Source organism: Scatophagus argus, chromosome 2 (genome assembly GCF_020382885.2).
Source record: "Scatophagus argus isolate fScaArg1 chromosome 2, fScaArg1.pri, whole genome shotgun sequence".
Classification (NCBI taxonomy): Eukaryota; Metazoa; Chordata; class Actinopteri; family Scatophagidae; genus Scatophagus; species Scatophagus argus.
The window spans coordinates 14,335,596-14,363,479 of record NC_058494.1 but is presented as its reverse complement, the minus strand read 5'-3'; the positions used below and the strand labels follow the sequence as shown (position 1 = coordinate 14,363,479).

At 40.3% G+C, this 27,884-nt stretch overlaps 1 protein-coding gene across 4 annotated transcripts in view; it reads right to left on the bottom strand.

The window, feature by feature from the left end:
* Positions 1 to 27,884, bottom strand: part of grin2bb (glutamate receptor, ionotropic, N-methyl D-aspartate 2B, genome duplicate b) — an 88,143-nt gene that overhangs the window by 19,799 nt on the left and 40,460 nt on the right. For 3 of the 4 annotated variants that reach the window (XM_046411978.1, XM_046411999.1, XM_046412008.1), the window contains exons 7-12: positions 16,715 to 16,858; positions 14,757 to 15,027; positions 11,518 to 11,710; positions 2,290 to 2,404; positions 1,898 to 2,103; positions 207 to 378 (exon numbers count right to left, since the gene is read on the bottom strand). In XM_046411978.1, coding sequence (XP_046267934.1) covers positions 207 to 378; positions 1,898 to 2,103; positions 2,290 to 2,404; positions 11,518 to 11,710; positions 14,757 to 15,027; positions 16,715 to 16,858 — 1,101 coding nt within the window. Of the gene's footprint in view, positions 1 to 206; positions 379 to 1,897; positions 2,104 to 2,289; positions 2,405 to 11,517; positions 11,711 to 14,756; positions 15,028 to 16,714; positions 16,859 to 26,651; positions 26,804 to 27,884 lie in introns of those variants that run through there. The other variant, XM_046411989.1, reaches the window with a different exon arrangement.

Sequence of the window (27,884 nt, the reverse complement as noted above, 5' to 3'; positions counted from 1 at the left end):
TTTCTTCCACAAATTCGCCGAATACCTGTTTTACAAATTTGAATATGGCTCCAAGAGGCTACAATAAACGAATGCAATGACAAAATGAGAAGCTTGGTTACAAAATCACCTCCACCCATTACAGAGCAGCAAAACAAAATTAGAGCCAGTAATTTATCAAGAAAATGTGGAATTAACAGTGTGAGAGTGTTAATGAATGTCCCCACCTCTCCAACCATGCCATTCCATGTCCCATTAACTTTCTTGCCGTGTTTGCCGTTGGTGACCAAATAAAGGTCGTAAGTGAACTTGACCGTCTTGGCAATCTTCTTCAGGATGTCAATGCAGAAACCTTTGCAGCAGCGTTTGATGTAAATCCCTGAATCACCTGTCTGGTTGCTGGTGGATGGTACAAAGAGAAGAAAATACTTCAGCGATCCAGGACTTCAACTTGGGTTTCAGGTAGATAAAACGAGCAGATTTTAAACAGAGAAAACAGCAGTAGAGAAGAAATAAAAAGTAAAAACAGGTGCCAGATGATGATGTGGATTTTCACTCCAACCAGATACTCTACCAGATTGTTTCATTGATTAGCACATATTAAAAAAAACACTCTAGGAAGTGCTCAGTGAAACCACCTGAGCTCAGATGTATAAAAGCAGACTGACAGGAATTCAACTATATAATCAATGAATCATCAGCAGCAAACATTCACTGTCTGCATCTTCTTAAATATGAGGATCTGCTGCTGTTATTTATCATTTATAATAGTTGATAAAATATTAATTTAATTTTTCACAATTTTCTGTTCATTTTTAGACCAAATGATTCTTCGGGAAAAGACAGAATAATCAGTGATAATGATGCACTGTATGACATGGAGTAAGGCAAACAATGGGATTTATCTTTCTGGCACTAAGGCTGTGTCCATACATTTCTGCTTTTTGCATATGAAGACAACTCACTACATATTCTCTGTGACATGCTGCTGCCTATCCTTGAAATGCTGCATGTGAGGATGTCTCTGAAGGAAGAGACAGACAGGCAGACAGGCAGAGGGAAGGAGAAAAGGGGAGCAGAAGAAAGAACAGGGTGAAAGATCAGTCAATAAAAAAACCACTGAGCCAGAAGATGTAGGACACCCTCAGGAGATTTCAGGTAGGCCAGTGATAGAAAAGGAGGCCGTTGAAGAAAATTCATTATCGCACACCAAGGAGAAGTGGATAGCAAGAGGGTCAGAGTGAAGAGCCAAGGGAGGATGAAAGAAAAGGGACAGAAAGCAAGACAATGATGTAGTCGGAGGTAGTGAAGCTAGCGGAGGTAAACACTGGACACTGAGACGCAGTGAGACGATGAAAAAGATGAGATTTTCTGAAGTGAAGGAATATGAGTCCTCACAGCGTGATGCAGTGACGAGAACATTATAAACAAAGGCGCCGAAGGCAAAATTCATGAGAGATGCACAATAATTTGTGACTGTAAGCATTCCTCAACACACGTGCTTCTTGATTACTTAATTTACATTCACAGTTGGCCATAATATTCTGATAAACTACAGATGCAGTTGTTGAAGGCTTAAGTTTTCTTCATAACTACTGGTGTTTTGTTTGAGGTGACAGACACTTTATATGCATGCAGAAGGTTACACTGTATTCCAGAAAGCTTGAAAATAATTCATTTTGTAGCCACAGTGATGTATAAATCAATACGTCTTACACTAAGATTCATTAAAATGGTCTATTTTTAGCACTTGACTCTTTAATATTCCCCCTGGATTCACACAGTAAAAAGAAACAGATTTTTTTTTTACTCCTGAGAGGTGACAAAATAGATGTCCTAAGGGAAATAAAGCAAACAAAACCTAATACAATATTTCTTTTCCCCCCTCATGTGTCAAAATCCAGCTCTGTATTCTCACCTGAGTTTGAGCTGTTTGCGGCACGGCACAGTGTTCCTCATGCAGGTGCCGCTGAGCGGGTCCACGTCCTCCACAATGACAAACGGCGCCTCCTCCAGAGTCACGATGGACAGGTGGTCGTCCCGCTCCTCCGCTCCTGAGTACAGCTCAAAGCGAGGCCACACATGGTACCTCATCGTCAAAGAACCTCTCTCCCACTTGCCAACCTGCGTAAGTGAGTGGGAGGAGGGCTGTGTGATATACATGATACTGTGGCAGGTACTTTAAATGGCACAGAAAAGTGCCAGACAGATCACAGAGGGTGAAAAATTCAAACCACACAGAGTAGAGGGAGAAAGGAAATAAGGAAAGGCAGATGGGGGGAGGTTGACAGTAGAAGACAAGATATTCACCCTATCCCATTGTCTGTCCTTATCCAGAAGAATGATGACCAGCTTGGGGAACATCTGGTGACCCTCTTCGCTAAATGAAAGGTTTCGTCCTTCAAACGTCACATTCATGAGGTACCTGTAAATGAAGAATAATTCAAGTTTGGATTTGAACTATGAATGTCTACCTACAGACTTCAGACTTTCATGTTTACAAATATATATATATATACATAATGGCTTTACTTTCTGTAACCCCTGAATGAATGTAGATTTAAGGTATATTAAGTTTGGGTACATATTTAAATCTGAATTAACAGATTTTCTGACCTTGGACCACTTAAATTCACGTAACTGTTTTAGCAAACATCTGCTTATATATGCACATCCAGCAGACACACATTAGTATATCTTTTTAATCATCTTTCTTGGCCATCTGTTGAATGTAAGTCCAACATTTCACTCCTCTGTGTTCACCAGCTAGTTGCTAACTGGGTCTGCTGAGTAGGCTGTGCGCAGTTCAGCTGCTGGAAACAAGGTTCATCAGAACTGTGAACCAAAAAGTAAGGTTGTGGGTTGGGAGTAGAGGCAAAACAATGAGCTGAAAGAGGCTAAAACGCTCTGTAGAGTTGAGAGGAACAAGTGAAAATTCTCTGCAGACTCATCAGAGCAACACCTTTTTCAGATTACATACAACTGAACAGTGATTCATGCAGCTTTCAGGCCTACAAAGCAACACCAGTCGTACTGATAGGATGGCACTGCTATCACAGTTTAAGGTGCTGATAACTTCTCTACAGATGTCATGAGGCTAACATCTGCAGAGAAGTTTAAAATAGTATGAGAAAGAGCACACATTAAATGTAGAATGTAAATCAAGGCTCAAGGACATAAATATTCTCAAATGTCTTGAACATTGAAATACTGAGCCAAAACATCTCAATCACCAGGCGCACACGGCTGGTATTTGTAATGACTCAGTGCTGTCAAATATTCAGTTCAAATACTTGGCAGTGAAATACTAGAAATGTTCTTTTGTGAAATGTGTTGGTACACGGTTCAGAATATAATGTCTGAAAATGGCCATGTATAATATTGGACTCCACCATTTTCTTCATTGATCTTTGATCACCCCTCTGTGGGACTAATAAAGGCCTATCTTATCTTATCTTAAATGTCTGAGTTATAACTTTACAAAAAGATCCTGGTTTTGCATGTCTGAGGTTCTAAAGCTGGGGGGCGAGGTTTACCTCAGCCCTTGTAAATAAAACACCCCAGCTGTGAAATGACCAGTCAGAGGAAGTACGACTTGCAAAATCTTCTTTTAAAATGCTTCTGCAAACTGACTTTAACACCACGGCTTATAGTTTCATTCAACAGTATATACGCAGTAAATGTGTTTGTTCATAGAGTATGCACAGTATACTTGTGCACATAAATGTAAATATTAGTATTTTATTGTTTTGCTTTTGCAATTTGATAAAAATTTAAATTTCACAGTTTACTTGATTTTTCCTTCATACTGTTTAATGTTATAATTAATATCAATGTTAGTAGTAGTTTATGTTTTATGCACTCAAGATCTCTAAAAGTCCAATTTAAATCTTTTATTTTCCAGTTAAGTGGTTATATGTACAATATACAAGGTGTTATTTAGTAAGTAAGATTATGACAAATGTAAAAAACTGAAGCAGAGTGTTGTATGTTAACTAAAAGCCAGGACACTACTTCTGATGCTACTGTTGTCCCTCTTAACTGACTCAGTGCTGCAATGATTTCTTTAATAGCATAAAATATGTCAAAAATTACCAAGTTTTTTTTTTTTTGGTGGGGGGTGGGGGGGCTTTGTAAAAGATGACTCCTGATGACACTGAGAAACATAATGGAGGAGTACAGGGAGGCTGTGAGAGCAAGTGAGAGGAGGAAGTGAAAAGTGTAGGGGAGAGTAAGAAGCAGAGGGTGCATTAAGTTAAGCACCTATGTGAGCGCACACATCAGCATATATGTGTGTGTGTCAACAAGTGTACAGCAGTGGCACACAAGCTGGAATCATCTCTCTGCCTTCCTCATCCTGATCTGTGGGCTGCCATCACCATGGAGACGCTCTGCCTCTGAAACAATCCACCAGAGAAATAAATATCTTGTCTGAATGCAGGGACTGAGGGGCCGTGTGTGTGTGTGTGTGTGTGCGCGCGCACAGACTTTTTAAAGGAGGTGTCATGCACATTTTACTCACAATCATCTCCAACCAAGTCAACAGTGTGAAAAAAATAAGACAATAAATCTTTTCACGAGTGAATAAAAAAACGCAGACAACAGATGAGCAATGGACCTGAAACTTACCCAAGATTTTATCGCAAGTACCTCCTACTAGAACATTCAGTACCTCTATCTGTAATGTCTTTGACTATATTTATATCCCTACACATACACACATACACACACACACACACACAGACCTAAGAAGGCTGCATGTTTTGAGAAAGTCAATAATATGATTCAAGCCTCTATGAAATGCCTATTGCTGCATACTGGCTGGTTAGCATGCTAAAAGTGCTGTAATGCATGTGTAACACGGCATTTGTCTTCAGAACATAATCTCAGTTTGAACAGGGAAGCAAAAAGGTCAAGACAGTGCAGGTGAAGGCTAAGGAGATCCCATCCTTACACCAGGATGACCCATGTGACCAGCAGCGGTCTGTGTGTGTATGTGCGTGTATGTGTGTGAGCATGACATGTTCAGTTATAGTCAGCTACAAATGTACAAGAGCACTGGAATTCTCTTAGTCAAGTAAAAAAAAAAAATACAATAAAAGAAAATACACACAATCAAAAGTAAGATAGACTCAAAGAAAAAAAGTAGTTCAAACCCACAAAAATACAAAACTGGGTGAGAAATGATCCAATGAGTACAGTTAGGTCGCACTGTGGGGAACAGCACTTATCGTCACGTATACCGAAAACCGCAACGCAGGGAGGCTCTTAACGGCGGCATAATGCAAAGTAATGTGTTGCCATGGCACCCACAACCACAGCAATTTTCATGCAATCAGCTGGGTTGCTATGGGAACAATAATCTCACCCCGGAGAGGCTGGTTGAAAGAGAGAGGGGGAGAGAGAGAGAGAGAGGGAGGGAGAGGGGTGGGAGTATTTCTCTGTCTAAACCTGCTGTCTTTTACTTTCAGATCAATCTCTCCATCTCATCTTGGGTTAGAATCACACATCAATAGGATTCATCTGCCCGTACATTAACCTGTGCCTTTACAAAGACCGGTGTGTGCTGTGAATTTACAGTAGAGGAGGCTGCTCTATTTATCATTTTGTATCCCTGTACTATTGATGTAGCTTTTATGTGCCGTTTGATCCCTTCTCATGTCAAAATTCCCCTCTGACTCTGCTGGAGGAAAAAAAAAAAGTACTGAGCTCCTAACAGAACCTCATGCGGCTTCATCGCTGCCATATGCAGCGCTTGTGTGCGCCTTGCTCACCAACTGTTCCCCCACTAATCACTGGCTGTGAGGGGGAATTTATTTTTTAGTTACAGAGACACTGAATCATCAGTGGCATGGACACAATCGCTCTTCTTCCCCCCTTTTTGTTTCTAAAATCTTTTATTTCACAGTCATTTGATGGGACTTTTATCTCCAAGTGAAGCTGCACAGGGTCACAAATTCTCTGTTGCTGCAATGCAGGGATGCAAAATTAAATATCCCTGCTGTGCATGTGTGTGACAAAGTGTGCGATGCATGTACACACACACACACACACACACACACACAGTATCATATTCAGGTGGATGACTCATAATCTTAGATGACTGTAGAAGACCTGTCTCTGTCCCTGAAGAGTGAGCAGTCACTGATGAAACGTGTACTACACTTTGCAAGTGCTGTAGGATGGAAAGTGTGTCTGTATGAAGTATATACAACTGCAGAATATTGTAAATTATGGTAAGGCAGAGTGCATAAGGTGTAAGAGCTGCACCCCTTTAGGGTTCACTGCAGAACAAATTAGACAGAGCGGCAGCAGCTTTTTATGAGGGGGCTGTGTCATTGCAATACAATTAAAAATTCACTATATTTTCAGTTTCAGTTCAGGAGGTACACACAAGAGTGTTCAGCAGACAGTTGCTTTACATAAGACAAGAGCAAGGACATTATCCAGAAAGGTGTCTTATGTGTTATAAATCTTAATTTCACATGTGCTTTCAATATGAAATCTATTCATAATGTATTTGTAATTTCTAATTTGAAGTTCATGTTATCCTAAGATCTAGCTTAGTCCCTGAAAAACTGTTGCATAAAGACTGGCATCATGTGTGACCGCAGATATAATCAAAATACAGCTGAACCTATCACAAACAAAGAAGAATATAAAGAATAATATACAAAAGATGCTAAGTGGTCTGCCATTCCCAAATGCCTCGAAGTTGCAACAAAGTAAAATCTTTTCTGCAAGATGAATTTGTGGTGTTAACTTGAATTTCCACTCAAATGTAACAGTAAGTTTATTGCAATTTGTGCATAAATTCTAAACACATAAAACTGATTGTTTATTTGTTGACGCATTTGTTGCTGATGGCACAAACACATACACAGGGAGTGATGTGGACTACACATAGGAACAGATGTAAGGCTCTGAATCTCTTTGAGGGGCAGCCTTTAATAAGTGAGTGCACAGGAGCTGCATGTGATCTGGGCCCATCAGGACCCCCTGCTGAGTAGGAGACACCAGACAGGCTACCTGTGGAGTCCGGAGACACGGAGCACTGGATCAGAGAGAGCCCTCTCTCATTTCAAATGTGAACCAGGGCTCAACAGGCAAGGACACTGACCTTCCACAGGTTGCAAACCTCATATTCTGACACTTACTTTCTTCTAGAGGTCGTGCGTAATCTCAGAAAAACAATAATGTGTCCTTAACAGCACCATAAGCAGTTATTTCTAAACAAAAAAAAAATGAATAAAAAAATGTAAAAAATATGGAGAAAGAGGGGTAATTTAGCGAAATTCTAAAAATTGCTCTGATGATCTCATCTTACTTGTGGCAACAGTTTTCAAATTTTGAGATTCTTTTACCTGTTGAACATGTGAAGCTGTTAATTCTGCAAATTTTATATCTGAAGAAAATCGGCTGGGCCGATAAATTATCTTTTAGATATATTTTGATTTAATTTATGTGGTGTTGCTCTGTTGCTTCAAGCTATTGGACTTCCCCCAACTCCCCCAACTTGTTTTTGAGTAATTAAAACTAAAAGCGTCATCAAAATTAAATTTGTACACCTATGGATAGTCATGATAATCACACATTTTGGCTCTGAACACAAAGTGTTAGCAGATGTGCCGGTGTGTTCACTGACCCATTAGATGAATATTCCAATAGGTAAAAAGCCATATGAAACATTGACTAGTTATTTCTATGACACATGTCCCTCACAGAAATTGAATTCATGCTCAGTACAAGTAATCATGGCCTGATACGCACTAATCCCCCCTCCTCACAATTTATTTATACTGCATATAGAAAATATCAAGAGTTTTTTACAGAGGTAGAAAAAGAGGAAAGTGATAGTGGGGGTTGCGATGGGGCACCATCATTGCTCTCAGACTGAACATTTCGGTTGGATTTAACTATAAGTGCTTTTCGGTGAGAATGGACTGATGTAGGAGCATCACAGAGTGAGAAAAAGAGAAGAAAGAACAAAAGGGCTGAAGAGGAGAAAATATCCCAGAACAAAAAGCGTCCACACAGCTCACACCTTGGTGGAAAAAAAAGAAAAGAAATATGAAATGAGAGACACGCCAAGAAGGAGACAGAGATGTGTAAATCTCTGACCCACTTCTATGGAAAGAGACGGTCATTTGTGCTCTGGATGCCCAAAAGCACAATGAAATGGCCCGCTTGCACTCTAATAAACAGCTCCAGGATTTATTAGTCAGCCACTTTTATTGTGCCCATTAAGAAATGCAATAATACTACTCTCCTGCTACAGGAAAAACCATTTTAAAGGTGAACTATGATGCAACATGCTCACCCTGCATGCATGAGAGGCACCACAAGGGTCAAATGGCCTGCAGAAAAGGTTTCCTATAAGGCTAGGACTGAGCGCATGCAGCCAGAGCACAGCCATAAAGACAAATATCTCATCAAAATATTAATCATCTCTTACGTCATATCTACCAGTGTAGCATTTTGCATCAGCACGGGAATTTGAGCTGGAATTTCTTTGCAAGTGCCCTACAAATGATAAAACACACCCCTTTCCCTGCAACATCCACACACAAATAAGCCCCTTAGTACCTCATTCAAAACCACTTGGAGCACATTTTCTCATTATCATAGAGTTCCTGTCCTCGCTGTGTGGCAGGAAACAATGGATGGCCTCTGGAGCTCTGCGTGTATGTGTGCTTATTTGTGTTGGAGCGTGTGAATATTTGCAGTGTATGCATGTATTTATCTATTCCTGCTCGTGTGTGTGTGTGTGTGTGCCCCATAAGGTCAAGCAGCCCCTAAACAAATCTGAGAGCGTGATTCACTGGGGCCTCCCATCTTCGTCCATCAGTGCTGACAGGATGGCATGCTTATCCAGCATGCATGCAGCCCACAGTGGCCTGTAGCTATACAGGACCACTCAGAGACATATGGCCTTATTATTGCTTCTGTCTTGGGGGGGTGAGGGGATGGAATAGGTGGAATTATGTGTATGTGTGTGTGTGTGTGTGTGTGTGTGTGTGTTAGGGCTGCTTCCAGCCTCTGGGATCCACCAAAATCCACCGTTCCAAATTCTCTACCTTTGCTCAGTCAAATGGAGAAAAATGGAAAAGTGTGCGCGCACACACACACACACACAAACACACACACGCAGCACAGCAGTGTCCCAGGTGTGTGCCTGAAGGATGATTGAGAGCTAACCCTGTGTCTGATAGCACCCCTTGGGGACTGAAATATTCATGGTTGTGGTGTTATTGTTATCTCAGTCCTGTTGGTGGCGGAATCCTTGACAGCAAGCATAAGTGCCCCTGATATTAAAAACAGAAACATGGGTGAAGACCAAAACTTACAGTAATACATCAACCTCAACCTGGAGATTAATGCTGCAGTGGCAGGGGAGGTTGCATAATGTTCCCCTGGTTCTTTGCATTCCTCAAATTCTAACTGACAGTGAAAAAAAAACAAAAACACCAGAGGAAAAAGTTGCAGGCAGGTGCCCAGTTTGATAAGCCTGAAATACATCTAATAAGAAATGCCATCAGCAAGTCTAAGCTTTGATTAGATTAAACCCAAAGGTCAAGCTATAACAACACATACTGTATGTGTATGTCTTTGCATGTGTGATATTGTGTGCTAATCCGTTTGTCCCCGAGCATTCAATTAACTGTGGAAACTCTGATCAATGTGAACGGTAAAAGCATGCTCTATGAAGTTAAATGGGGATTAATTATTGAATACCAATGCTCCTGCTTGTTCTCTAATGTGTCAAAAAAGCAAAACACGGAGTTTCAGTGAAATAGATAAAGAAGGATATTTTCCTTTAAAGATGGCTGTGGGTTAAGTTAAAGACAAGACAAAATGTTGTATTAAGTCTGACAGCTAATGTTTCAGTTCATCTTGCATTTTTATAGGATAATCAAACAAATTCCATGTTGTACTGCATGTGTGGTCACACATTTCCTGGATCTATTTTGATAACTTCAACTCTGTTTCAGCAAGTGTGAGCCAAGCTATGTTTTTTTAGTCCTGTTATTCTACCAGTTGATTCCTTTCACTCCAGCTCATATGAATTAAAAAAAAGGCACTTTTGCTCAGTTTATCTTTTTTCTTTGTGCTTTTCGAAGCTTATAAAACTAGGCGAACGTGTCTCATTGCTTTTTCATTTGCCATGTTTTTTTTGAGCAGAGAAGAATGTCTCCCCAGGTTCCCCAGGTACTCAACTTAAAACAATATTTAATCAAACGCACAGGTTGTTGATTTGAAGCTACAGCTCAAAAACACAAAATTTCTATGCTGAATATAAAACAAAGATGTTCATTTTGAAAGGCAATCGGCAGTCTTATCTTTTGAACATCACTCAGCTGACCGTTTGAAAAGCCTCACTTACTCACTTGTAGCCTTAGTTGCTGTTGCTATATATGACAAAGCTTCTCTCACAGCATGGAAGTAGTGCACAACGATAATGTTATAATTGGCCTTTACTGTGTACACTTTAGGTTTGTATTTTTCTACTTAGATTTGTATTTTCTTACTGAACTCATGTAACCTACTGTGTGTCCTTGAATGTACCCACAAGACGCTCTCTAATCTTTCTAGGTCTGTTACAGTAGACACACGCCTCAATAACAATATCCACACACGTTCGATATCACATTTCAGGAAGTTCACGTGAACAGTGGTTGGCTTGTTCACCTCAGAGATAGCTGGCCAATGACCCTCGGTTGCGAGTAAGTTCAACCTCTGTACAGGGCCGGCGCAGCCCGAGAAGATAAATTAAACTACAGTCGGATAGCCGGGCTCCTTCTGACTGAGATGCTGCGAGAGCTCCGTCACTCCGAGCCCAGCGCTGCCATACTTTACCTGTGACCTAAAAAAAATTGTACTTCTGTGAACTGGAGATCTCTCTGGTCAGTTCTCGGGCTTCCAATTAAAGAATTGGGCTAACAATAACAAAGGCAAATTTACCACCAATACTCCCTGTAACTTCTGAAACAACATGTCCTTCGTTTCACACTGTACTAAACAAAAGCAGCCTCCCTTTTCTAGATGGGAACCAAGTGTTTTGGTGCCTGGAATGACGTCTGTTGCTAGCAGATTTGATCTTCTACTGTAGCTGTACTGTACTTAAAAGCTTCTTTAGTGTCAAGGCTTCATACATGATATACCAGCAGCCTGAGGCTAAAGCTACTTGTCCCAAGCACAAAGTAGTTCACTAATGACTTGTCAGTTGTGTTTGGAAAAAATGCCTAGTTACTATTGCAACTAAGTTAGTTAACCTGGCATGTTAACTGACAGCTTACGTCAGAGCAAATAGACACACACTTTAATATATTCCTCTCGATTCTTCTGTTGTGTTTTTAAATTTCTTAAAGGCTACAATATTTAAGGATCACTTTTATGAAAGTCCCATGCTCAACAATTCAGCATGTACAAATCAGGGGCGTGATTGTGCGCCCACATTTTGTATTAATATGTATTTGTCTGTCTCAGCCCCACTGCCCTGCTTTTCCCTAACCACACACCCCCTTAACATTTACTCACTTCAGAATTTCCTTGGAGTGGCCGGTGTTGGAGCTCTTTTTGTCAAGTGTCCCGAGGCAGCTCGACTTCAGCAGGGTGTGTGGCCCTCGGTCCAGCATCATGGTGGAGGTCGCTGTGGCAATGACAGCCACTGCATCACGTACCCTGGCCTCGATGTTGTAGTCCCATTCGTCATAAGAAACCGAGATAAGCCCTGGGAAAGAGAGAGAGAGAGAGAGAGAGACAGACAGATGGATGGAGTGAGGTGAAAGGGAGGTATGGATTTCCATAGCAGGAAATAAAAAGGAGAAGTGGAAAGACATATGAAAAAAAGATAAAAAGGAGTTGGAGAGAAACAAAGTGTGAGAAAAAGAGCAAGTATACTAATAGTCAGGCAGTGGCAGAGTGCAATGATAAATAGCTGGAGGGCAAAAACATATTCAAAAATGAGAACATTTTAGAGGAGGCTGAAAAGTGGCAAAACACTGAGACAAAATTAAGTGTGCAATCATATCTAAATTATTTTGATTTGTTCTGAATAAACCTGTTTGTAAAATAAATACTTTTGGCTGAAAACACTGATGTGTATGATTATTAGTTGGGACCATGGCCGTTCCTCAGCTCATTTTGTTATGCTTGGCTTTCCAAGCATGAGGAACTGCTATCAGATGTTAGCATCCATGTCTTACCTCCATTAACAATCGTGTTTTCATGTCACTGTCCATGGCTGGTTTGGATTATGCATTCACATTTTTAATCTGCACCATAAATCTACTGGAAAAATTCATTTTTCTGCATTTTCACCCAGCCTCTCTGTTGTTGAACTACAGGAGTTAAAACTTAAAACAAACAAAAAAAAAAAAAGCCGTGGCCTAGAGGTTGGAGAAGCGGCTTGTGATCGGAAGGTCCCTGGTCCGATTGCCCCACCGGACGGGTAGGAAAAATTTAGGTGTGGTGGAGTGATTAATGTGAAAAATGCTCCCCCGCCTCCATTAGCTGGCTGTTGTGCCCTTGAGCAAGGCACTTAACTCCCAATTTGCTCCCTGGGTGGTTGATAGTTGCTGCCCACTGCTCCTGTGTGTTTCACTGCATGTAATTTGCTGGGTGTTGCATGTGCGTTCATCTAAGGACGGGTTAAGTGCAGAAGTCAAATTCAGTGTGTAAATGTAAAAATATATATATTGCCAATAAAGCTGATTCTTCTTCTTCTTCTAAAAATAAATAGCTTTAAACACATTTGTTGAAAGCAAGAGTGCAAGGGAGAGACACTGCAAAATGACAGAGGGAGAGATATGTAGCACATTCTCGTAATGATGGACTCCAATGAGGCCAAAGCTCTGACTGCTATTCGGACTGATCAGTCAACAAATAAAAGTGAAGCTGCATTTATCTTATATTTAGGTGAGATACTGAATAAAAAAAGCTACATTTATCTCATATTTATGTGAGATACTGAATTAAAAAGTTGATGTAAAATTATCAGATGTGACCAACCTAACTCCAAAACAAATAAAAGTTCCCTTACCTGAGGTTACCATAAATCAGTATGCACCCTGGCACTGACAGGTACAGCGTACCGCAAATACACCAGGAGAACATTTGCATATATGCAAACAAGCCCATCTGTCACTTGTGCCCACATTTCAATATATTTTTTAAACGTATCATAAACTGATTCAATACAGATTTCAGTGTTTTGTTCAATGACAGCAGAGGAGTGGCTTCAGTGAGTTTAGCCCTGTTGGTTTGACATCTGACCTCTAAAGAGTAGATGAGGTCAGGAAATTACATCCAGCAAGGGTGGGATACTGATCCACTTGAGTTGTGCACACTGCATATGCTGCAATTCAAACCACTTAAGACATGACACTGACGTGAATTGGTGGCACAACATGCTGTATTCTCTATTGCTCCCAAAAATATTGTGATTCAGATGTCACTCGTTAAACAGGGACGTACTCCAAGTTTTCCTCTCCCAATACCTTCTCCAATATTTAAACCCTAATTCAGATAAACGAGTCAGACAAGTTCTCTCTTTTTCTTATATTTGCAATCTGTAAACATCTCTATGTGAAATTATATGATGTAACGTAAGCTAAGGTCAGAGATCACTTCGTCAGAGAGATCATTTTGAAAACTGCTTACCATCTTAATTAATTTGGCGATGGTGACTTTCAAATTTGACATGTGGCACTTAATAAGCTTTCTTTGCATAACATTAATTAGCTGTATTTTTTCAATGGTGTGATGCTTTTCTATTTAAACCATGAAATGATGAGACCACCTCCTACTAACCTGGGGCAGGTTTCATAACATACTGGTCATTAGTGTTGGGTCAGGCTTACCGTAATTCCATTAAAATGAGTCTAGTTTAAGAAAAATGCTTAGCATTAAACCTTTTTAGATTTAAGCCTAAAGGTTATCCACCCTACACCCATACTAAATGTGGACTAAGAGCCTTCATAAAAATCACTGACACCTGCTGACCAGTAATGCCAATTGACAAGAAACAGAGTAAAATATGACTCATAATTTGAGGTTTGATAACAACATTGTGGAGTGACTAATAATTTCATTTACCCATGAAAACTCTCCTGGCCCTGACTGACAGGACAGCAGCCACACTGAGCCCTGCTACACCGAGAACATTACAGCTCAGCTACACGTGTGCATGTTGAGCTTTTATGCCAGGCAATGTTTTTTTTTTGTTTAATACTGCTGTTAATTTAAGAAAATATAGCAAATTACAGACTCCTCTGTGCAACTGATGATTTAGATGTAAGTTAGATGATTGTGATCTAAGTTCAAAGGGCAGCACGGTGGTGCAGTGGTTAGACATGATGATTAGACATTGACTAAATTTTTACCGTCAGCACAAATTTAGCCATATTTTAGCCTAGCTGTACGGTCTATGTACCGACAGCTAAAACGATGTTCAAATGCAAAAGTGCTTGTTGAGAAGAATTCACATCAAATGTACAAAATTAGGGCATAGAGATTCTGTGACCCGTAATGTTTGGAAAAGCACTCTGATCCTTTCTTTAAGTGACATTATCAATATTATACTGTAAAAATGGTGCCCTACAAGTAAAACTCTTGCATTTAGGTGAATTCAGACAGCTAAATCGTCTTCACACACAGACAACACATATTGGCCAGTGTGTTCTATCTGTTTTGCCCTCTACACAGACCGTTTGTGTGCATTCATATCCATATTGTGTTTATTCTGTGTGAAACTGGTCCCTGGTATTTGGGTGTACCTGTAGGGAAGACAGAGGGGACATTGTCTGCATCTCCAGCCACCAGCGATGGCACAATCCAGGTGAAGCCATAACCTGTGAGGCCCACAGAATGAGCCACCTCGAAGATAGTGGTAGCCTCCTCCTTTGTGCAGTAGAGCAGAATGACAGGACTCTGCAGTTTCTTTAGCTGATTCTGGATCTTGGAGTCTCCGTCATCCACTGACATATCCAGTAGGAGTACTTCTTCTAGCTCCCAGCCCACAAAGCTGTTCTCGATGGTACTACGAATCTAGATAGGAAAGGGAGAAGTGATTTTTAAGAAGTGTGGGCTGCACACATAGAGTAGAGTTGTTAAGAAGATACTGGAACAAAATTGACTGAGATGTCTCCTCCTCCAGCTCCAAGATTGCAAAACTGTTATGTCTTTACATGTCTCTTGGGAGTAGGACTCAGTGGTCGATTTTTCTTTTAATGTAGCAAAAACGAGATTAGGTCATCCCTTTTGCTGAATCTTAAAGCTACATCCTCAAACACCCAAGGAAACTGTCATAGAGATAGTGTCTATTCTATTTTTCTATGTGCACTTGTAATTCCGGATAACAACACAACAGAACACGGTTAAGAGATTATGTGCACCAAGGATTGATTTTTAGGACTCTGGATCCCTGCCTTGTATATGACGTTTGTGTTTTGGGGTTTAATAGTTGATCCATAATTGAATCAATGCAAAGACAGAGTTACAGTAGCTGAATAACAGGCAGAACAAAGTATTTTGTGTGTACTGCACCACTCATTTTTCTCTGTATTGAAAGAAAAAAATAAACTTTAAATCTATTTGCTTAAGAGTGGACAGCAGGCTAGAATGATATTTATGATGCTGGTAAAAACTAGCAGCACAAACATGAACTGGTTTCAGCTTTCATCGCTGCAGTTTTTATTTTGCAACTATTTTGCAGAAATACAGTAGGGACAGTAGCAACTATAGCAACTGATATGAGACACACGTTATATACTGCATTCAACATAAAATTAATCTAACTACTGTGAAATGCTCAGAGGAGTATAAGCACTAAACATCCTCATACATAACCCCCATTTAGATGATTAATTCATGTTAAACTGGATTGTTACTCTAAATTAGTTCAAAGGAAACACTAAAAAAAATTGAGACACAATTAAACTTGATTAAAATAACTTTTTATTTTACCCTTTGTATTCTTCTCAGATGCGTCTCTGATGTTCTAAGTTAGATGGGATCTCATGCCAACCTCTTGTCAGTCTGTTCTCAGCCCTGCAGATAAGGAGGCTGAGGCCTCACTGAGTGACTGCATTCAGAGAGACATGTCTGGACAGTCTGCCTTTTCCACTGAAGCAATCAGAAAATGGAACTTGCTACCCACTTCTACCAGACTCTGCCAATCCTTATCATTTTCAAAAGCTTAAAACTATGGCTTAAAAACAGACGATCATGTTTTTAGAAATAGTTGCTTTTTGTTAGGATCATTTAATCAACTGTACACTGTTCAAGAACAATAAACAATAAAATATATTTTTTGTAAAAAAGATAAGAAACACTTTTTGTCAAAGAATTAGAAAACAATGTGGATACTACAGTATCTGTCTGGCCTCTTATAATGAGTCCCTGAAAGACAAAAGTAATAATACCTAATGTGCCTGAGACCCAGAGCAAAAGTGATTCTCTAATTTGAATCCACGGTTGGAAAAGTTTACGGCCATTAGCTGTATAAGTAATAATAAGTATCCTGCTGCTTCTGCAGTCAGTTTTTATCAAAGGAATACATTTATCTTCCCTGCAATTTTCAGCCTCAACTTATTGCCAAGTGGTATGTCACATATAGAGGTTTGCCTCGGTGATAATGATAATATTAACACCTGCTGCTATACGCCCATAGGTATACTGCAAACAGTACATACTGTATGTCTTTATCAAAGTGTCTGTGTACGTGTTTATTTACCTTATTGACAAAGTCCTGGTAGCCAGGGTAATATGTGGTGACTATGGAGAAGATGTACCAGTCATACTCCTCCATGATGTTCAACATGACGGAGGCCTGCTGTTCGATAGAGGGGCCAAACTGGAAAAACATGGAGTGGTCGTCCTGGAAACCAGAGACACGCAGCCAATCAGCAAACAAGGTCATGAGTCATACAGCATGAGAGAGAACTAGAAGGTAGGGCACAGATGATTATGGAGCGTGTCCAGCTACTGCACGCCTCAGGACAACAAACATAATCCTGTTTATAGTTTGGACTTGTGCATTCCTTGTTTATGCTCTGTAACTGCACTACAGCATATAAAACAATACGACAGATTCTTCATTAATCCACTCTACTTGTTTTAATCAAGGATTTTTACCTCCGTGCAAAGTCAAACAAAGGTTTCCCAACTAGTCGTGATTACCCAAATACAGACAAGATGACTCATTCATTAGCAAGGAGCCCTTTCACAGCTGTGTTAATATGCTGTGACGAGCATAACAGGTAAGATGGCCACCTGGTTTAATACTAATTAATTCAGGGGATCTCAACTTTTTGTAACTTGACCCACTTCTCATTGTTAAAATATTTCTGAGGACCACCAAAATAACAAGTCAACCAAAAAGGTAAAAAAAAATATACTCTTCTTTAAATATGTCAGCTAAAGCGAATACTGTACATTATGCTTAAACCTCAGCGAGACACTCGGACATAATGAGATCAAGTCATGGCGGGAGAGGTGAGAGGCTGAGCAGTGTTCAGAGTTGCATTCAGTGTGGTCTTTGCTTTCTGCCAAACCAATCCATTTTGTGTCACTGCATCTGAGGGGATGTTAGCTAACTAACACAGACAAAACATGTTTGCCTCTGCCTGATGATGAGTTGCGATTGGCGTGGTGAAATTCAAATGTGACTGGTCTTTGATATTACGAATTTGGTCAGACATTTTTTGTCTTTATGTGAATTCTTGAGCACATTTAGATATAAAAATAACCAGTTTTGTAAACTACCAAATAAATGAATGAATAAATAAACAGCTGATCTAACAATTTAGCAGTATCATGGCCCACTAGCCCACTAGAAGATGCTCTGGTTGACAACGGCAGATGTAGGGTACAAAGTGTGTGCACACATATCTTTCTCAAAACATTTTTCTCCATGAAGATAGGTAGAAGAGAGAAAGTAAGAAGGGGGCTTGGAGCTCCAGGAGCCTGATGTCTGGTGCCATGTTTTCATCAAGGTCAGTCACCCATGCAAAACTGCCAAGCAACTAATCAGGACATAGAAGTCAAGACGGATTATTCACAAACGTTAGTGACTGGAGGGGACGTCACAGAGGGGCTGCAATGAGAACAGCATCATGTCATGGGTCCTCTGCGTGTCCATAGTTAAAAACACTGTTGAGCGGTGACTGAGATGACTGGAGGTGTTGGGTTCTGCTTCAGCACCGGCTGTTGTGTAAATGTATCATAGTCTACGTCGCTTCAGTTCAACATTTTGGGAAATATGAAGAGTCAGATGAAAAGATCAACAATGCGCTCATGTTTGTGTGTTAAGAGCTGCAGGTCCATCTTAGCATAAAGACTGGAAACAGGCAAGCAGCTAACCATCCAAAGTCTATCGCCATGCTACCAATAGGCACAGCTGTTTACATATTAATATGACAATGCTAATGTTTAGTGGCTTTATCATGTTTGGGATATCATAATTCTAACATTTACTGATTAGTACACAAAGTATGTGGTCGTGAAATAAAGTGTAGCAAATGGCAAAATGAAATTTCGACCTGGCGATGGCACTAAATCAAAAGCTAAGGTATCACCAAAGTCACACGAGTTCATCCTGTGGGGAAGATGAATGTGTGGAGCAAAACCACGAATGTGAACCTCATGATGACAATGGAGGAAAAGTCAGGAGAACAACAATGTTATTAGAATTCATCCTCTGGGCACCGTGGATGTTTACTGTACACAGATAGCAATCCATTCAATACCTTAAACATGTTAATTAGGTAGCCCTATAGGTGCTGGCAGGTGTCTTTTTAACTTTGGAGAGAGCCAGGCTGGCTGTTTCTCCCTGCCTCCAGTCTTAATAGTTTGGCTTACAGCACGGACATGAAAGTGGCATCAATCTCTTTATCTGTCCATCATCTTTGCTGTTAACTCACTCTGCAGTTCAGATGAAAATCTGGGTGAAATAAAGGACTTTCCACACATCACATGTGCCCCCAAGACCCACTTACACTCTGTATGTTTACAATTTCATTTTCACTACGGATAACCATCCACGTGTGCAATCGGTCATACATGTAAGTCATGCAGACCGCTGAGGACCTAAGTGTGCTACCTCCACTCTACATCAAAGCTTATCTCCCCCTTCCTCCACTTTTTTTTTTTTTTTTACCCTCAGGGACAGAAATGATCTGTTACCTACTTTTCACTGTAATGAGGTAATAACACCACAGTGTCAAGTGATGGTGAAAGGATTGGCAGTTGTGGAAATGAGGGGGGAAGGAGTGTGTGTGTGTGTGTATGTGTGTGTATGCGGGCTGAAACCTGATGTTTTACCTACACTGACAGTAAACACACTCTGCTCTGTTCAGGAAGATAATGAAGGTATTCTCACGCATGGTGGACAGCTAATGCACCATTCACCTCTAACCTCACGCTTCCATCAAAATCCATCGTTGTTTGAGCATTTCAGCTTCATCGTGCCGAGTTTTAAATGAACTGTAAAGATAGGTGCTACATGCAGTTGACCCTAACAGTGTTATTCCATCTGTGGAGCCACTCATTTCCTTTAACCACAAGCACTATTTGTCCTTCCATCTGTTCACCACACAGACACCTCCTGTCTTTAAGGGATGAAACTGCTGATTATTTTCTATATTTTCTTTATTTTTCTACAAATACCATGATAAGACCAAAGCTACCTAATATTACTACTGCATTTCTCTGTGTCAGAGACCTCAATTGTTCTCCAAAGACCTAAAAATGCACCAATAAGCCATGGGTGACAAGTTCTTTCATTATGAACATTAGTTCAGTTTACTTTGAATCAATCCAGCATACAAAATCCTGATGCTGCAAATACTCAGTAAAGCACCATGTGTGTTAATCCACGGCTGAAAATAGTCCCCAACAAAATGCACTATTTACTCAAGTTTGAGTAACGATTGCTGAAACCTAAAGTGATCAGCTAATTACTGGGCCTTTTTTTTTTAAAAAAAAATAATTCTATATTTCTGATCCATTTTTTAAAATATCTGCATCTTGAGTAGGAGTAAATTCTTAACTTTTACGATTGGTGTCAGAAACAAGAGTCTATCTGAAAACGTGCACAAATCAAATTAAAGATATCCACACCACTGGAGGTGATTGGCTAAATAATGTTTTCAAACGGAGTGAACTGATTTTCCTCAGTTTGACTTTACTGTGCAGATGCCACCTTTCTTTTCCAGCACCGAGTGACTCAGTGTGTGGATCTTCCATCCTTTTTCATTTCCTCTCACTTACTCACTTAGTATCCATTTCTCCTTTGAATGCCCCAAACTCTCTCTTTGTCTCCTTGTCCCTCTCTCTCCTTATTCTTTCATTTTAAAAATGGACTCAGAGAGGTGTAATCACTTGAGAGACCAAAACCTGCCATTCAGAGGGACTGTGATAGCCCTGCTTACTTCATTCTCTTCTTTTTAGATTACAGCTAATCATCATCTCATTCTACTTTTCCTTTCAAATCCTAATCACCCCTATTTAATTTCAGTACTTTATTCACGTGGTATTAGTGTCAGTTTCTTTTGTCTCCCTCTCTCCTGACCCCCACCCCACTCACTCAAGCCATATTTTTTTCATCTTTGTCCTCTGTTTTTACATAATGTCCTGCAGCTCCATTAGTTCATATCACAAAGGTGTGAAGTGTCCTTCCGGGCACAGTGTGTGTGTGTGTGTGTGTGTGTGTGTGTGTCATTACCACCCTCATCCCTGCCTGCTTGCTTTCTTGCCTGTCATTTCACATCAGACACAACTCAACCATGTGCCTAAGAAAGAGGTTTGTCAGCTAATTTTCAAGCTGTTTTTTCTCCTTTCTGTAAGATGCAGGTCATGACATAGCTTACATTTTGTAATTTGCGCTGTCGAATTTGGTTAGACAGTGTTGAAATTGAGTTGCAGGCCTTGAGGTTGGATGGGTATGAACACGTCGCCCTCAATGTAATATAAAAATACATGTAAAAAAAAAAAAAAAAAGAAACACAACAAAATCTAGACTCAGATGTGTTTAAGATGCATTTTACAAATCAAAAAATTTTGGTCAGTGGTATTAAAATTATGTCAGAGAGACAAACAAACAATCCACAGTGCCTAACATCTGCATTGGATGATTTACATGATATCATTATATCTGTATTACCAAAACAATATCAATATTTCATTTTCAAATTCCATGTTATCGTCTACCATCTCTCTAGCTACCTGGCTAATTAAGCCACTGTTAGCTGCCATCTGCCAGTGATGTTATAATGTTTCAAACTGGCTCATTTTAAGACAAGCATTTTTTAAAAGGCTGTTAAATGCGCTTGATGTCTACATATATGAGATGCCGATGCAAACATCGTAAAGCTGCTCATCCCGGGAAAAGTAGGCACCAGTTGATGATCTGTGTGCTTATTATGCAAATATGGCTGAGCACACATCAGCTAAATATACTCGCCGCTAAATCCTACAAAGAGTTCTGTCGTAAGCATTTTAATTTAATAAAGTTACTTTGTACTTTCACATCTTTTATTCAGTGGCAGGTCATGACCACTTAATGTATTACTGTCACTTTAGTCTTTGTTTCTTTATATCACTAATCACACCTCCCCTCTTGCATCTTGCCAATGTTTTTTTTTTTTTTTCTCCTCATACTGAGTCACATCAAACACTGCTTTGGTGCTTCAGTCTTAGCACAGGAATCTCAAAATAGTCTAGGTGTAGTGGCACTGAATCTGCAACAGTGAGCTGTGTGAATTGGCCCACCCCAAAAAAAAAAAAGGCTGAGAGAGGAGTGAATCACTCGGGAGGTTTATTCAACCTTTGTGCAGATATGGCACCAGAGAGCTAGTTTAGTAACACAAACCTCTGTGTCTCATGCCTGCTCCCTGAGGTGCTGCAGACTAACATGTGAGTATAACCTCCAGTTAAGATGGTGACTCCACACTCTCAGTGAACTCACTGGAGGCCCAGCGGATGACAGAAATACACAATATGTTAATGCACACGCTCATCTGTGTAAATAAAATATGACGTTTTCCTCTCTTTTCACGGATTGATCCCCACAGTGCTCATGTCACTCCCTCTCAGTGTCATATTTAAATGAAACATGTCTGCCAGTGAAGCATACGGGACGGTTGCATGACTTAAACCCATTAAGACAGTGAGCGTTGGGTGCGTTTGATTTCGTTCAGATTGTCACGGACATTTCTCTGGATGCCTAGTCGGCGCCGAGCATGCCTCTGCGGCTGCGGCTGCAGCTGCTGCGTCAGTGTGCAGTACTGTACAAGAGCTGAGGGGACGCGAGCCTCAAGCAGGAGGGCTGAAAGGATTTGGCAACTCATCTCCATGTCATGCCAATGAAAGCCTGTCTCCAATTAGATTTGCAGAGGAAGAGCGACATATCGGCCCACTGCTCAACAAGCCCTGGTGGGAGAGGACTGGAGGGTAGAGAAATGGAACGAGAGAGGAACAGGGAGAGACAGGGTGGGGGGTGGGGGGGTAAGGGTGAGAGAGAGAGAGAGAGAGAGAGAGAGAGAGAGAGAGAGAGAGGGGCAGACAAAGAAGTGGGGGTGACTGTTAAGGCTGAGAGAAATAGAGGAGTCTCGCCTGAGAAAACAGGCAAACCCTTAGAACTTACAGAGACAGGGGCTCACAAACACACACACACAGACACATGAAAACACACAAACATCATCCCCTCCGACACTCCGCTTTTTCCACTTCATCACACTCGTCTTTCTCCACCTTTCATCTTCTTCCCTCTGTCTATCTCTCCTCCTCACAGTCTGAGTGCCACCACCGCTGCTGTCAGTCCTCCACAGTTTGAGCCCAATGAACTCCATCATCATATTTCTAATCAAACACACACAGTGTGTTAATTAATCTCATATTCGGCTGTTTAATTATCAACGACCCTGTTTCCATGTCTCTTTTCTGGCTCCATTCAGCACACTTCATTTTAAACATCCCATAATTCTCAGATTGAATTACTCCTGCTATTTTTGTCGAGGAAATGATTTCAGAAGCAGTGAAATGTGATTCACTCCCACAGCAGCCAGCGAAGCGATGATGATGATGACCGCTTTCTTTATTGGAGGATCTGGATACAAGGCTGCTTTGGAGATCATAAAATGTGGTGAGCAACAACAAAGACAGAACAGAAAGGAAATGCATTAATTAAAACAACAGAAATTGTTCTGAAATAGTATTACTTATGATAAAACTGTGATTCAACTGATTAAGGGCTGCTGGCGTTTAAACAATAAAGATGTTACTTGTTCATTTGTGGATTATGTTCTCTAAGTAATATTTTTCAGTAATTTAGTTCCTAATTTGCTCTGTAAATCAACACTGCTGGCAGTGCTGGAAGTGACCCTCACAAACAAACCAAATTCAAAACTCTTTGGCTTCCTTCAGAGAAGTACCAGAGCAAACATGACAGTGGTCCTTCTGAACGTCCCAGGATGTAACCTGTGCCTCCATGTAGGAAAAGATTTCTGTGACTGGCAAAACACACACACACACACGCAAACTCACAAATACTTGCACAGAGATGTTTATGAAAACCGTAATATATTCACACAGATTTTATACTTTCAAATTTACAAATATGATGAAAAACAGTCCAAACTGGCAAACACATTCATAGATACATAAACACACGCAGGCGTGCGTACGACACACACGCAAATACTGCCATATAGCTCCAGAGGGGGGAAAGCAAGATTTGAAACAAGCTCCCACCAGTTTACACAACAAAAATAGCTCTCTACAGCTTCGGCAGATTTCTCAGTGTCTGATTCTGAAAGTGAGCTCAGAAAAATTATGCCCCAATTATTACTGGAAAGTTACTTTCTAATATTAATTCCAGAGCCCTGCAGTTTGCACCGCCTGTAAGGTACAGTAGGTTAAACAAATTAAATAGGCTAAAAAGATCACAAAACATTGAATTTGAAAAAATTGAAAAAAATTTGAAAAAATTTGAAGCAACATCAAATCATGGAAAGTTTTTCAGTTAAAAAAAAAACTTACTCTTAGGGCTTCTGTAGAAGTTAAATCTGAATTGCATGAAAGTAAGTTTCACAAAGATATCTATTTTATTCCAGCCCACAGTTACAACAATGGACTGTAAAGTGAATCTAGACCTATGCGTGTAATTATAGGTTCATTTTCTCAGTGGTGACTGGATGGCAGCTTTCTTGCTTCCTCCCCACCTTGTGAGTAAATCTCACAAATCAAATCATGCAAATGATGTCTTATCTACTTATGTAGTACGCTCACTGCACCAGTTCCCTGCAGAAAGTGGTTGAAAAGTGCATATTTCTGCCTAACTTTCCTGACTGCAATCCAACATACTGTCTGTATGCTACTGAGGCAAGATGTATGCCTGATCAAAGCGGGAGATAAAACTTTAAAAAAAAAATTTTGTTTAGTTTAGATTTTCAGCTCCACTGCTAAGACAGACTTTCAATATGTTGTTCAACAACATATTGTCTTATACTGTGGGATGTACTGCAGGTTTACTGCAACTGCTCTTCCATTCAGCAGCTTAACCAGTTACAGTATCTGTTACCCACAACCTGACAGCTAGCAGCTCAGCCTCATGTTCACAAGCTGTCCAGATGAGTCAACTTTATCCTGATTTATCGAGTTGATATGACACTTAGTAACAATGACATCATCTGCAAACCTCATACCAAGAAGGCAGAAACAGGCTCAATCACTGGCTGAGGAAATGAACGAGGCAGAGTGCCACATGGCTTATACTTGGCTAAGTGAGCAGTGTTAGCCCACTGCTGACAGACTCGGAGGAGGCGGCTGCATTCAGTCATCACTCAGGAAATTAAAGTCCCTTGTGCTGCACTCTGTTTTGAAGGTTTTTGCATTCTTAGTTCAAAATTTTCAATTATCACAAAATGCCAATTATTCAATCAACATACTTAATACTCCCATTTACTCCCAATTATGAAGTGCAAATATGCCTGGAGGCCTGCTGGAGCACTGAAAGGGCAACCTGCACTGTGCTTTTGTTTAATCACACCATTGAAGAGACACATGACAAGCAGCTGGTAGGAGGTTTGTTTCTACACGAACAGGAGCGCACAAACCTATCCAAATGCCGAAGACCTTTCATCACTTATGATTCATATAAAAATATTCAAGCAATTCAGATTTTTATACCATTAATTTAAAGATCAATTTATGATCCTGAAATGTATACAGAGCTGCGACTACACCATATAGACAAAAGTATTACACCAACAGGGACTTTAATGACATCACATTCTAAATACTAAAAAACTTTGCAGCTATAACAGCTTCCACTGTTCTGGGAAGGCTAAGTGTTTCTGTGGGAATTTTTGCCCATTCATGCAGTATGTTGGATGAAAAAGGCCTGGCTCAGTGTCACCATTGCAGTTCATCCCAAAGGTGTTGGATGGGGTTGAGGTCAGGACTCTTTTTGGGACAGTCAGGTTGTTCTGCACCAATCTCATCCAGTCATGTCTTTATGGACTTTGCTTTGTGCATTGAGGCACAGTCATGCTAGAATAGAAAAGATCCTTCCCCAAAATGTTGTCACAAAGTTGGAAGCATAGCATTGTCCAAAATGTCTTGGTATGCTGAAGCATTAAGATTTCCCTTCACTGGAAGTAAGGGACCCTGAAAGCCCTGAAAAATAGATTATAGATTATAGATACATTTAGTATCGCAGAAGACTCAGAAAACCAGAAAATATTCACACTTGAAAAGGTCAAACCAGGGAAGATTTATAATTTTTTGACAAAGGACAAACACTTAATTGACACAGATTAGTTTTCTGTTGATGCACTGATCATTTAACTAATTTACTAAATGTGTAAGCTCTACAAACCTATATTTGAAATATTGCACATTAGCATCAGGTTGTTTATTTCCTCAGTGTGATCCCTTGATTTACTGCACGACAGATGTGATTAAAGCCACAGCCGGCGCTCCAACATCAGAACCCATTAAAACACCAGCGGGTTTCTGTTATCTCCTCTAAAATACTCCATCATGTCTTCAATTTTGCACCACCAGCTAGTGAAACATAATCATCAACTGGCTGTCTAATCAGAACAAATTAATCTCTTTGTTTCACAAACACATTCACTCTCGTACAAACACATACACCCACAGGCATGCAGTGCCCAGTAAACCCACCCACACACACACACACACACACACACACACACACACACACAAAGACTCCTCTGAAAGCACAAGAAACTAGTGTTTGCCTCAAGCCTTCTGCACAACTCTGTCGCCATTTCCACTGTGCACACCACAAGGAAGATACAATTAATTGTCTAATTCAATCTACCACAGTTACATCTGACGCTGCAGCAGCACTCACATCATGTCAGTCAAGCCCACAGCTTTGTCCTGACACAGAGTGCCAAAGATGAAGACAGAGAACAATAGATAAAATCAAGCCTGAAGAGCACCTGGTAACAGACATGGGACAGTTCAAAGTAATAGCAAAAGTAAAAGATCAGAAATGGAAGAATTTAAAACCTATTAGGTGCATGAAAACAAAGGTCACTGTGTGAAAAAGCTAACACAAGGAAACTTGTCAGAAACAGCAAACCCAGAAGGACAATAATGGGAGGAGGTGGGCAGAGAAGGAGTCAATTTAGTCTCACCTTTGGCCCTGCATGTTAATGGAAAGCTCTGTCACGAGGAGTTGATTAAGCTCGTTAGCACAGCGGAGCACGCAGGTAATTAATCACTGACACATGGGAGCTCTGCATGCTGATTGGACCAGAGCCGACCAATCCCAACAAGCCAGAGATCCAGCTGGACCTGACCCCGGCTGCTAACCAAGAGGGGCACTAGCATCTGCATGTTTATCTGTGTGTGTGTGTGTGTGCGAGAGAGAGAGAGAGAGAGAGAGAGAAAGAGAGGTATATCCAAGTCTAGATATTGACAATTAGATTGCATATTGAATCCTTAAAGTAAACAGAGCTGCATTTTGTGTGGAGTTTACACTTGCCTCAACACAATCAAGTGTTTTTCACCCTCACAGGCTCTCTATGAGAAGAGGTTGAGATGTTATTATATAATCTTTAACACCAAAAACACTGAATCCTACATTAACCGTAATGCAACAAATAGCACTGTTTTATTTGATGCTCACTTGTCTTTCAGATTCCACCTCCCATTTATAACTCTTGTTGTCTGTTAATAATTGTAGTCTCCAAGTCTTCGTAATTAGCAATTAGCTATTAAATTACAAATATCAACCAAACTAAAGAGAAATTCAGTACTGAGTTTATTCAAGACTATGGGGAGTCTCCTGGCTTAAAATGCGTCTTACATCCACCATGTTGGAGTGCCTGTTGGAGTGTGGTGTTTGATAACTTGAGAAGGACGAGCGCTCGGCCTGCTGCCAGCATAAGAACCATCAGATTTATGTGACAGCTCGCAGCACCACAGTGATTTTGCCTTGAGCTAACATTCAGGACATCAAACACGACGAAATAGCAGCGATTCGATACAGAAGCGTTAATATTATGTCCGCTGTAATGTTTTCACTTGAGCTTCTGCAGCTTCTCACACAGTTTTGTGTTGCTGTGTAGCTACCATCAACACTTCCTGAAGATGCTTCACATTAAACGTGTACCACGAAAGGGAAGGATTATGTCTTTCGGGTAAAAGTGAGATATTTGTGCAGGAGATATTTTGTTTCACTGAGTAATATGGCATGTGTTGTGAATGAAAGCAGTAGTTCTAAAAAAAAAAATAAATAAATAATAAAAGGATGTTCTGATGGAATAAATACTGTGAACATGTATGTTAGCAAATATTAAGTTTACACCGACAACAAATTAAAAGCAGCCTTTCAAATAAAGCTCGAGCTCTCTCTGCATTTCAGA